Genomic DNA, 12180 nt, shown 5'->3' with positions numbered 1-12180 from the left:
TCTTGGTAACGTCTTGTTGGCCCTGCGGGTATAATGTAGGTTTGAATCCCAAGACACGAATAGTTTGTATTGATGTGAATGCAAGGAGCCAATGATTGGGGTTTGATTCTTGATTCATCCTTATCATGGTAGACAATTTGGTTTGTTGGCACCAAACCTGTGATATGTGATTTTCTGAAATATACTAAAACTTCTATAACCTGCATTTCTTTGGAATTGTCTGAATGAGTGAGTGATTTTTGGTTTTGGATGGTGTTGGCATTTTTTCCAGCAATATCACAGCAGGGGACACCGGAAAAGGACTTCACACATTTTAACCATGTGGGGATTTGAACCCAGGTCTTATGCATGCCAAGCGAACTCTATAACCACTAAGCTACTGTCTGTTTTTATGAAGTATTATTCTAGCATAGGCTCTGTTCATCCATCCGGATGGGAATATCATAAGAACCGTAGACTGGATTCTTTACATATTTATTGTCTAGTAAAAGAAAGGTCGCAGTCAGGTTTGGTGACCTTGACCTTCATCTCAAGGTCACAAGTGGACTTTAGCATTTTACCTTCAAGAACCATTTACTGGATTTTCTTCATATTCAAGACCAAGGTGCAGGGTCCACTCGATTTTGGTGACCTTCAGTTAATTTTCAAGGTCACAGCGACTGTTTTTAAGGAGTTTCATACACTGGTCAAGGTCTAAAAGACTCTTCAAAATATTTTTGTCTTTGAACAACTACAGTGCAAGATATCAAGAGAGTTTGAGTGTATTGTTCTTGTTGACATTTTAATTCATCTTAAACTACGACTTCCACTTTCATTTCTTTTGAAGTTTGATTTGATATTACAATAATAATAAGCAGCAGGGGATTATGTCACCTTAGTAACAATGCTTGTTTAAAATGGCATTAAACCAAACTCATTCAGTGGGATTTATCTAGTATTTCATTGTGATTTGTCTAGGATTCCATTTATCAAAAATAGTAAGTTGGACAAAATATTATGTTGGAATAAAAACATTAATTTGTAGTAATTGTAGAGTTTAAAAGTTCATGTTTTTGTAATTACAGAGTTATTTTAACTTGTAAGGAAAAGGCAAAATGTTATGGATTTCAACTTCTTCTGTATTGTTTATACGTTTCTGGGCTATTCCATCTCTTCAGTTAAGTTGGTTGCAAATCAGACTTGAAGTTAGCTGTCAGGAAAGAACTTCAGTCGTTGTTTACTCTACTTCTTGTGTCCTGTTTTTCAAAACTGATGGTTGTGAAAACACTCCTACACTTTTCACATTATACAAGAGATTATACAAACTGATGCCATTCATTCAACAACAGTGTTTTTGTTTCCTTATGCCATAATTAATGTAGGCCACGCCTGTTTGTAGTTTTTTGGCTGGTTGATAACAGAGTGGGTAGGTTTATGTTGCAATATTTTGGCTGAATAATGTTGCTGATTCTATAGTGTTCTCAACGACTGTTTGTGAGGAAAATTCTTCTATAGATGCAAAAACTTTCATTGTCTGTTCTTACATGAATGATAGCTTAGAATTCCAGAAATGTAATATTAAGAATGTAATAGCTTGTCAACTTTTGTCCCCAAAATATCCTACAAATAGAGAACATGCTTAGAAATTATTTCATATGGAAATTTGACTATCCTATGCCTGTTATAATAGTCAGTTTCCATATAACATGACCAGAAGTTTTCTAATTTCGGATTAATCTGATAATATCCAGTCTAAGGCTAAGTGAAAAAAGAGAAATGTGTTTTAGGCATCGTCGCGTCACTGTTATTTGTGCACGTAAGAATTGCTTCTTGCCACATCCTGATCATCCATTTGTCCACTATAAGAATGAGTGTCTGTAAGAACGAGTGTGAGTAGATCTACGACTCACTAACATGTGCTAAACTTTCCAAATTGTATTTTTCTGAAAGGAAAAAATAAAAATGTGTTCCTCCCTCGCCACTTTTTTTCTATCAAAAATTTAAAAAATGTCCTACCACCCTCGTCACTTTTGAAAAAAATGTGCCCGAGAAACATTTAATTATTTTTATGCAGCCTAAACATACTGCTTTTCATATACACATGCTGCTGAACCTTATAAGAAATATGGTCATCAGATATCAGATACAATGCAAATGTACTGAAGAGTTGTAATTACTAAGTGTTGTAGCCATGGGAAGAACATCCTCATTTATCCAGGGAATCATTCCTCCATTCCAGCATGATGAATAGTTGCCATCATCACTGCAACTTTGTTTGGTAATCAGTCTCTCCGTCACCTGTACATTGTAACTGCTGTGTGCATATTTCTTACACTCGCTACCCCACGGGCATCAGGGTCATGTTAGTGCAAGATAGAGTAATGAGATTAGTTGTGAGGTAAACATGACAGCCAGACTCACTCACTAATTGCTTGACATTGACCCCATCCCAAACTTGGAGCTGACCATATTTGACCTTTATGAAGGAAGTCAACCAGATCCAGGCAGTTTCCCCAATGTCAAGATCCTTGTTACCGTGGGCAACATAGAAACGTAGCAGAGGTAAGCTGTACTCATGGGTACAGAAACATGCATAGTGATGGGATGGAGAATACAGACCAGTTGATGATGATGATGATGATGATGATGATGATGATGACGACGATGATGATGACAATGACGATGATGATTAGAATAAATTAAAGTTAGGCTGAATGAAAAAAGATAAATGTTTCTCAGGTTTTGGCGCATCACTTTTATTTGTGTGGGCAACCAATTTTTATTGCCATTTAAAAAAATAATTTTGACTTTGCGACATCCTGATCATCCATTTGTTCACTATAAGAATGCGTATCTGTAAGAACAAGTGTGGCTGAATCTACAACTTCTTAACATGTGCTAAACCTCCCAAGCTGTATTTGTGAGAGAAAAAACAGAATTCTCCTCCTTCGCTACCCTTTTTCTATAAAAAATTGTATATGAAGTCCTACTGCCCTCATCACTTGAAAAAAATGTGCCTGAGAAACATTCTTTTTTTTTATGCAGCTTTATATCTTGTCCCACTCACAAAGCTGGATAATGATGAGTCCATTATTAATGATGATGATGATGATGATGATGATGATGATGATGATGATGATGATATTAGTAAATTCAAGTTGATTCCAGCTGATTGATCTAATGCTTTCCATCACATTTTAAGCTGCATGTATTTTCCTTCCTAAAGGAAGTGTAATTACAGGAAATTAAATTAACACTATCAACATGATGAGCAGCGACCACTTGTCTTATGGCTGATAATAGCTTCCAGACTGATACAGAAGTACAACAGAGTCATACATCAGGTTCTTATAAAATCAGGTTTGGCCTAATATAGCGTAATTAAAGCCCCACATCTGAAATTGACACCGGACTGATCACACTGAGTCCTGTAACCAGGGCAACATATTTTTGTGGCATATCTCATTTTATTATAATGTGTTGTATTCTTCACTCTCAGTGTGTCAATTTACACTGTACTCTTGTAAATTCATTTACATAATGCTAGTATGATCAAGTGATAATGTTTTAAATTGACATCTTTCTTACTGCATTATAATTATAAAAAGCATCTTCATTGAACCCATGTTTTCCTCCAGAACTAGACAATTCTCAGATGTGTGTGAACTTTCTTCCCAGTAATGCTGATACAGAAACGTTTCAACTAAGCGACTGCGGTAAGTCAGGACGTTAGTGTCAACTTTCTGTTGGTGCATCTTGTAAACTGCTGGAGAAATTTTCCACCCCAAGTAGAGCATCCCTTCAACCCAACGTGAGGATCACTGTTTGGAACTGCGTGATTTATGACTATGTGAAGAAATGATTAATCTCTGTACTGCCTGTTCCAGTTTTATAGGGGATGCATGCAGCATGTCTATTAGTTTTACTCCCGCGGAAATGGCGGTAAATCATATTCATCGATGGAGAAAATGACTACATACGTATGAAATCATTTGGGGAGAAAATAATGGTCTAGACGATATGGTGTACGAGTAAAGCGGAGAGTGATGCCTGGAAGGTATTTTAGTCCAGTTTCGATCAAAATCTAGATTACAAAATCATTCCTAATCAAGAAATGAATCCATCATGACACTTAGTTGCATAGTGAGGGATTTGCTATTACGAAGCACTTGACTTGAGACGTTTGGTGATGTGGCCAGACTGGCTTGAGGACTAAGCAGGGTCCTCTACTGATCGGTTGTCTCGCCTTTATGGCACATGAAGAGTTGGGGTGTTTAAGGCTTGGCAACAATATTTTATTGTTGAAATGTAATAATACTGACAATTTCCCTGCAATTATGAGTGTGTGATGTAATTATTTTTATTGTAAGGATCTATTCTGATTTATTTTATTCATAGCGTACAATATACTACATGTATTCTGATTCATACTGCTCTATACTCAGCCACTCACCACCCCCACCCCCACCCCATTCCCTTACCCACTTTCTGTACCACAACTCGCTCCCTCAAGCTACCACCCACTGTAATTTAAGGCTAAACAGTATATTAAAAAAGTGAATTGTTTCTTGGTTCATGTCACTTTTATTTGTGTGTGCAACAATTGTTCATTGCCATTTTAAAAAAATATTTTTGAACTGGCTGTGTCCCGATTATTAATTTGTCCACTATAAGAATGAGTATCAGTGGAAATGAGTGGGACTTAATCTACAACTTCTTGACACACGCTAAACTTCTCAAGCTGTATTTGTGAGAGAAAAAAATAAAAATGTTTTCCTCCCTTGTCACTTTTTAATAAAAAAATATAAAAAAAGTCCTACCATCCATGTCAATTTTGAAAAATATGTGCCCAAGAAACATTAAATTTTTTTATGCAGCCTAACTCATTCACTACCAGCAGCAAGCTTGCACGCTCACCTGGACACCTGATGTCACTCACTGATTAAAGTGCCAACTCCTTAGCATGCCTCCCGCTGACCTTGCCATCACTCACTCACTCACTCACCCACCCATCCACCCACTCACTCACTCACTCTCTACCACCCACATATTCATTCATGGGAGATACACATAAGAATGATACCTGCAATATATACTGTTGGGTTTCTTCTGACCAATAAGTCATGGTGACCTTTGACAAGTTTCAGATAAAAGACCCTCCATGTCCAACATTGACTGTATGGATGATATGAATACCTGCTTTGTCTATTCACACCATGTATTCTCTACTGAAATAAGCATATTTGCATTAGCAATGCCAGGCACTATACAAGCCGTCCTCAGAATTACAAGCATTATCAATATTTAGTCGTTCACAAGGCCTCCCCTTGACACCCTCATCCACAAAAGTGCTGACTAGCCAGAAAGAGAAGGAATTTGTTTCCTTGTTACCATGGAAACCAGAAATGGCTGTGCCTACAAAAAGTAAGCTTTTTTTGTGTGATTACAGTTAAAGAAATACATGATAACCCATTCACATTATCAGATTTTTTTCAGAATTTGGAAAGGTTTCTGATTTAAACTAATTGAAGAACTACACAGGATAGTATGAGGATAATTTGGACATGTGTGGCAGTGAGGTCAGCTTGACCTCACTAATGGATCCATTAATAGACTCCAGTGTAATTTGGGTTGTCTGAAATGCAACACTGTCTGAAATCATGACCTTTAGCACATATATGCACACCCTTATAGTACACGCTGGCACATCAGATGCATTTACTTTGTAGCTATAGTGTTGGTTGTTATGATTATTCATACCACATTCAAGCATCCAAATAATATGAGTTATTATGAATTATTAGAGGTGTAATTTAGAAATTGTTCTAAACTAGGCGTCAAATCAAAATCACTGACAAAAGAGGATCTAAATGATGACACTAGTTACATACACCTCCTCCATTTGTATGTGATAATGTACTAACCCCAAATATAATGATTCAGGACAATTCTACTGTTAATATTCAAACTAACAGCATGACAAAGTATGTAACCTTCTCTACTTTTAACCCCTTCACAGCTCTGCCAAATATCCAAATTTAATAAAATAAGCTACTTATGTGACAACACTTTATTATTACACAGAATTACAAGAATCTAAGTACAAGATATATTTTTTAAATCATTTGTGATAACAAGTGAAGCATAATTCACATTTGTTTAGGTGATCTTGATTTTAATTTGTTAGTTTCTGAAGTGTTTATACCCCATTGATTTATCTTGACCTTAGTAGCATGTATTTCACCCAGTGTAATCAACTAATGTTAGTACCAAGTACATGTTATCATGACCACTACAGCAGCAACAGGAGAACTTGGGTTTCACCTACAGCATGACCAGTGGAGAGAAACAGTGGAGACACAGTTCCTATTGTTTTCATTATACATGAAATGCATTTTATAAAGCTATTATATTAAACTACACTTGAATTATCAAATAAGAGCTTATTACTTTTTTGAGAGGCATTTTGGACATCACACTCATTGCAACAAAGAAATTGACCATCCATAGGTCTTGGTTTTTCAAGAACTGACAAATTTTGATTGAGGTTTGATTTGTTTACTGAGAGTGTTTCAAGGACACAGTGTGTTGTCTGTTCGCTGGTTTGTTTCTTGGTCAAGCATTGTCATCCCTGATACTGACGATGACAACAAGGAAGGAAGCCCTGCACAGTATCTGTCCCGAAACACGGCTACACTGAGGCTACACTTTGCTGATGCTATGTGTATTTATACCTGTACTAACTCCTCATGTTGGCCAGTTCTGCAAACCCAGCTGTACCAGCGTCTGCTTGATGTGGTGAATATGGAATATGTCTGTATGCTGTATGTCAGTGGGATTGACAAAACCAGAAAGAGTTAGATTTATTGAGGTATATGTGTGTTCTGCTAAAAAAAAATGAGTAAGAACTGATTCAGTTTTTGTATCATGGACACTCTGTAATGTGGATGAGGGTCGTGATTGTCTAGGGTCATGTTTATGGAGCTTCATGATTGTGGAGGGTCATGTTTGTGGAAGGTTGTGTTTGTGGAGGGTCGTGATTGTAGGATCGTGTTTGGGGGGTCATCTGTGTGGAGGGTCGTGATTGTGGAAGGTCATGTTTGGAGGGTTGTGTTTGTGGAGGGTCATGATTGTGGAGGGTCATGATTATGGAGGGTCGTGATTGTGGGGTTGTGTGTGTGGAGGGTCATGTTTTTGGGTCATGTTTGTGGAAGGTTGTGTTAATGGAAGATCATTATGATTGTGGAGGGTCATGTTTGTGGAAAGTTGTGATTGTGGGATTGTGTTTCTGGAAGGTCATGAGTGTGGAGAGTCATGATTGTGGAAGGTCATGTTTATTGAGGATCATGATTGTGGTGGGTCATGTTTGTAGAAGGGTGTGTGTGTTTAGGGCCATGATTGTGGGGTCGTATTTGTGGAGGGTCATGATTGTGGGGTTGTGTGTGTGGGGGGTCGTGTTTGTGGAGGGTCATGATTGTGGGGTCGTGTTTGTGGAGAGTCATGTTTATGGAGTGTTGTGATTGTTGAGGGTCTTGTTTTTGGATTGTCATGATTGTGGGGTCATGTTTGTGGGGGATCTTGATTTTGGAGGATCGTTATTGTGGAGGGTCATGATTGTGGAGGGTCGTGATTCCGGAGGATGTGATTGTTGTGGGGGGGGTCATGTTTGTGGAGGGTCATGATTGTGGGGTCGTATTTGTGGAGGATCACGATTGTGGGGTCGTATTTGTGGAGGGTCATGATTGTGGGGTTAAGTTTGTGTGGGGTCGTGTTTGTGGAGAGTCACGTTTATGGAGTGTTGTGATTGTCGAGGGTCTTGTTTTTGGAGGGTCATGATTGTGGGGGACCTTGATTGTGGAGGGTCATGATTTTGGAGGATCGTTATTGTGTAGGGTCATGATTGTAGAGGGTGTGATTGTGGAGGGTCGTGATTCCGGAAGATGCGATTGTTGTGGAGGGCCGTGTTTGTGTAGGGTCATGATTGTAGAGTGTCATGTTTGTTGTGGGGAAGTAGAAACTACTAAATGTGAAACTCTGGATTCAGATAATAATTACTCTTGTAATGATAAGACAATGCTATTCCATGTGATAAGGAAAACAAAACCAGGAAGCCTGCATCCTTTGTAGCATGCAAGAAGAACGTTCAGTTGTAAACAGACACATGGTGTCTCAAAATGTTCACTTTGGAATCAACATGAATGAATTAACTAGATGAAGCAAAAACCACTGCCACATATAACACATTGACACTTGTCCGAGTCTGTATTAGGAGATTCCTGTTTGATGATGTAGTGTAGTCATGTACCAGGAGGTGTATTCCTGAGCAGACGTCCCAAAAGGAAGTAAAATGAAGCAGATAAATAACATAGAAGAAGCACAAGAGTTTGACTAACGTTGAACTGGGAATCTTTTCCTCATTATGCTTTGAGCATGGTGTGGATGGAAGGGTGAAGCCAACTTGGATGCACCGAGCGATGTGGTCATTCTCGTGGTGATGTAGACAGGCTTAGAGAGCACAATCAATGTAACTGCTGCACCAAGCTCTACTGTTACGTGAGACCATTGTATGGGTACTATAGATTCCCTGTTCCTCTACAGTCAGATGATAAACTAAACTCACTGGATTCCACGAGAGATGTCGGCCATTTCATGGATGCCGAGGTGAGTATGTTTGGGAGTATTGTGTGGTCAGTTGAATACCTTGTGTATGAACACAGACAGTTCTCTACTCCAGACAGCTGATAGAGGTTGAGGTTCAAGGTCAGACGGATCCCAGAATCCCTTCAGTCCTTTTGTATGAATTAATTTCTAAATGATAAATATATTAGTTCATTTGTTTGACTGGATGAGTATTTATGCTGCTGTTGAAACTATATGCTGATCAAGTCAATTGAAATATTCTATTTGTAGTACATCAAGGGCTGAGTCAACTATGTTCTTCACTCTATGTAAATAAACTGTCACTTGCAATTTCCAGTATGGCCTTTTAAGTCCTTGTGTTTAAAACAAAAGGCCTTTAAATCTCATATGAGGTTATGACTGGACCTTCAGCACCATGAAACAAACATCAAGTTTGTGTAAAGATATTATGACATTACAATATGTTATCACTGTAATGAAACATAATATGAAAAATGTTAATAATTTTGTTGTTTTCTTGCGTCAATATTTTTTTAACAACATATACCCCTCCAACCCCACCCCAGAAACCTACATTTTTCATGCAAAAAAATCAATAAACACATGCAAAACAATAGTTTGCATGGGCCTTTTGGATGCAGAGATTCTGATGTAATTAATTTTAAAAAGTACCTTAAGACAGCATCATATGAAAAAAAACCCATAGATTTTGAAATGATGCAGGATTGTAATGAAAATTTCATGCACAGAAGATTTGGACTTCATATTTACAATTGTATTTTTTCATACACTTGTACAAAACCTACCACAAACTCTGAAAGAAAGAAAGAAAGAAAGAAAGTAAAAGAAGACAGGGATGAGAATGGTCTGGCAATGTAGAGTAAATTTTCCATGTTTATGTTTGAAAACCAGATCCTTCCAGATTGAACAGGGTTTGGACTGACAGGGGATCTGTTGTAGAAAGAGATAGACTTGTGATGATTCTGTTGAGGCCATAAAGTGACCAAGTCGCCAGCCATATGCACAGATAATTGAGTTCAACAGGATTTCCCTGTAATGTTGTAGGATGTTGGGACTTGATACATTGTTCTGCAGTGGATATGTGACATTATTCCAGAAAAAAGCTCAGTGTTGACTGCTAGGGAAACCCTGTTTTACAATTTTGAATTCAATCTAATGAGGTAGTTTTTGAGCAGGTGTCCATACAGCTGCTGCCATTATCTCCAAATGTGTGAAACTCTCTAGAGTTTCAAGACATCAACTCTGAAAGGTTATTAAGTGCAGTGTCTTTTAGTGCTTCACTGCTGGTCCTGACATGTTGGTTTGATGCTGGGATATAATTATTACATTTATAGTTTGCACATGCTGAAATCTGTCCCTGCTCTAGCCTATGATAAGAACTCTTTCATAGAGTTACATGCCCTAAATTTAAATGTGGATTTACTGATATTTCATTTCCAGATGGTGATGTTGGTTTGATCTTGAGTTATTAGTCACTTCATATCATGTGATAATAATAACGCTTTCACAGTTGCATCCCTTTGTTGAACCAGGATGTACTTAATTCTCTTGACAGGTAATGAATGAATGAGTGTGTTCAGGTTTCTGTCGCACTCAGCAATATTCTAGCTATATATAACAGTGTTCTGTAAATAATTGTCTAGACCAGACAATCCAGTGATCAACAGCATGAGCATCCATCTATGCAGCTGGGATACGATCACGTGACGTGATCATCCTGTCGCCTCTTACAACAAAATTGGTTACTGAAGATCAGTTCTAACCCAGATCTTCATGGGTCGACTTATAATTAACCAAATTCACTAGTACACGGCTGCACTTCATTTTGAACACCTGGGCTCAATTCCCCTAATGGGTACAATGTGTGAAGCCGTGATACTAATATCCCCCACTCTGATATTGCTAGAATATTCCTACAAGCGACGTAAAACCATACTCGCTCAGTCACTCACTCACTTCATTTTCAAGATAACCATTCATTTGGAGTGAGACGCTCTCAAAATATATTTGGATATACTTAGAATGTTTATCAAACTTAAAGCCCAAACGCTATGAGTCAATCCTGTCTTCATGTAATACAGATTGCAATATGAATTCATTCCTTAATCCCTATGATACAGTGGCATAACTTCGTGTCAGTATTGATTCAATGCCTGCACTCACGATACATAGGATCTTTATTTCCTTCATTCAGTGGATGAAAATTATATGAATCAATGTACCCCCCAAGTGGAAGTCAATGTAGAGCTTTGTATTTGTCAAACACAAGTAAAAGCAAATCCCTACCTCCACACACAAGCTGGATTTCAGTTGGAGCCTGTTCTCTATACAAGGCTGATGGACGCGGTGTAATGATGTAATGTGTGGAAACAGATGTTCCGCCATGACTAGGAATGTTTTGTCTCATCAAGACTGGTTGGTGTGTAGCTTAATACCTCTTTCAGCATTTTCCCAGCTACATGGACAGTGGTCAGTGTAAATAATCAACTCTGAACCAGAAAATCCAGTGATTGATGTTCTGATGAAGATCCACAACAACATGTTATCTATTTATACCTTGTATTTGAGCCTGTAGTCCTATAGAACCCCAAAGGAGACCATTTCTAATGAAGAATCTCTACATTCAGTTTGATTTCTGTTCTTTTAAAATTCATATCTTGTCAAAATGTTTTTGCATCTCTATTATGAACCATGTTACAAGATGTTTGACATCCATGTCTTAACAAGACATGTCAGCATCATAATGAAGCAAGTTGACACTCTTGCAATTTTCACTCATGGCTGTTCTGCTACTAGAGAAAATCAATTGATCTGCCTCCAGCTAATGGGCAGGAGTGACTTGTTCATCTAAGGCATCTCAATCAGTCAGTGTGTTTTACTGAGATGGGTCCCTTTAATGACTGATGCATGCATAAACCAATGTGTCTGAGTTTGAATCCCACTTTGATATCTACGTAAGGTCCACTGGCACCATACCTGTGATACTTGGTATCACCATGGTAACATGTGCTTCAGACCAGCTTCTTTTTGGATTTGAAAAGGTCAATCTTGATTCTGCTATATTACTGAAACTGTTAAACCACTTCACCTGATAATAGACAGTGATAGCCTCCTATATATACCACTGAAGCTGGTTATAATCTACAATCTTTCACCTGACTGTAGCAGAGTTAGTCTTCAGTAAAGACTTGTCTTGAAAAAATCCACAATGATTCGCCTTCACACAAAGAGAGAACTTTTATTATCAGCCGGAACCCACAAGAAGACATCAGTGTTGTGCATCCTGTCACAAATGAAATAAGTAAGTGTCAATTTGAAGCCGACTGATGCTGGTTTAAGGTGACCCCAGCTGGATATTACCTCCTTATATAACACACAGTCTACACCTACAGTCTAGTGTTGGATATTAGGATTTATTCCCTTCATTGCTATAAATCAAGTAGCATAAGTCTTCATCCATTAGTCTAGGCTGTCTGGAAAGTGGAAGCTAGACACTTCAGGTGGTCTCACTCTATAAAACACAATCAATATTGCTTCTCA

The 12180-nt window shown here is 38.1% G+C and overlaps 1 protein-coding gene across 2 annotated transcripts in view; it reads left to right on the top strand.

The window, feature by feature from the left end:
- Nucleotides 1-12180, top strand: part of LOC137281870 (phosphatidylinositol 3,4,5-trisphosphate 5-phosphatase 2-like) — an 84256-nt gene that overhangs the window by 18557 nt on the left and 53519 nt on the right. Inside the window, exon 1 of one of the 2 annotated variants that reach the window (XM_067813545.1) lies at nucleotides 8279-8640. The exons of the other annotated variant lie outside the window; for it this stretch is intronic. Within the exon in view, the coding sequence (XP_067669646.1) occupies nucleotides 8615-8640 (26 nt within the window). The 5' untranslated portion in view covers nucleotides 8279-8614. Of the gene's footprint in view, nucleotides 1-8278; nucleotides 8641-12180 lie in introns of those variants that run through there. 2 annotated transcript variants of the gene reach the window in all.

Source organism: Haliotis asinina, chromosome 4 (assembly GCF_037392515.1).
Source record: "Haliotis asinina isolate JCU_RB_2024 chromosome 4, JCU_Hal_asi_v2, whole genome shotgun sequence".
Classification (NCBI taxonomy): Eukaryota; Metazoa; Mollusca; class Gastropoda; order Lepetellida; family Haliotidae; genus Haliotis; species Haliotis asinina.
The sequence above is the reverse complement of the archived record's forward strand: the minus strand, read 5'-3'. Positions and strand labels throughout refer to the sequence as shown.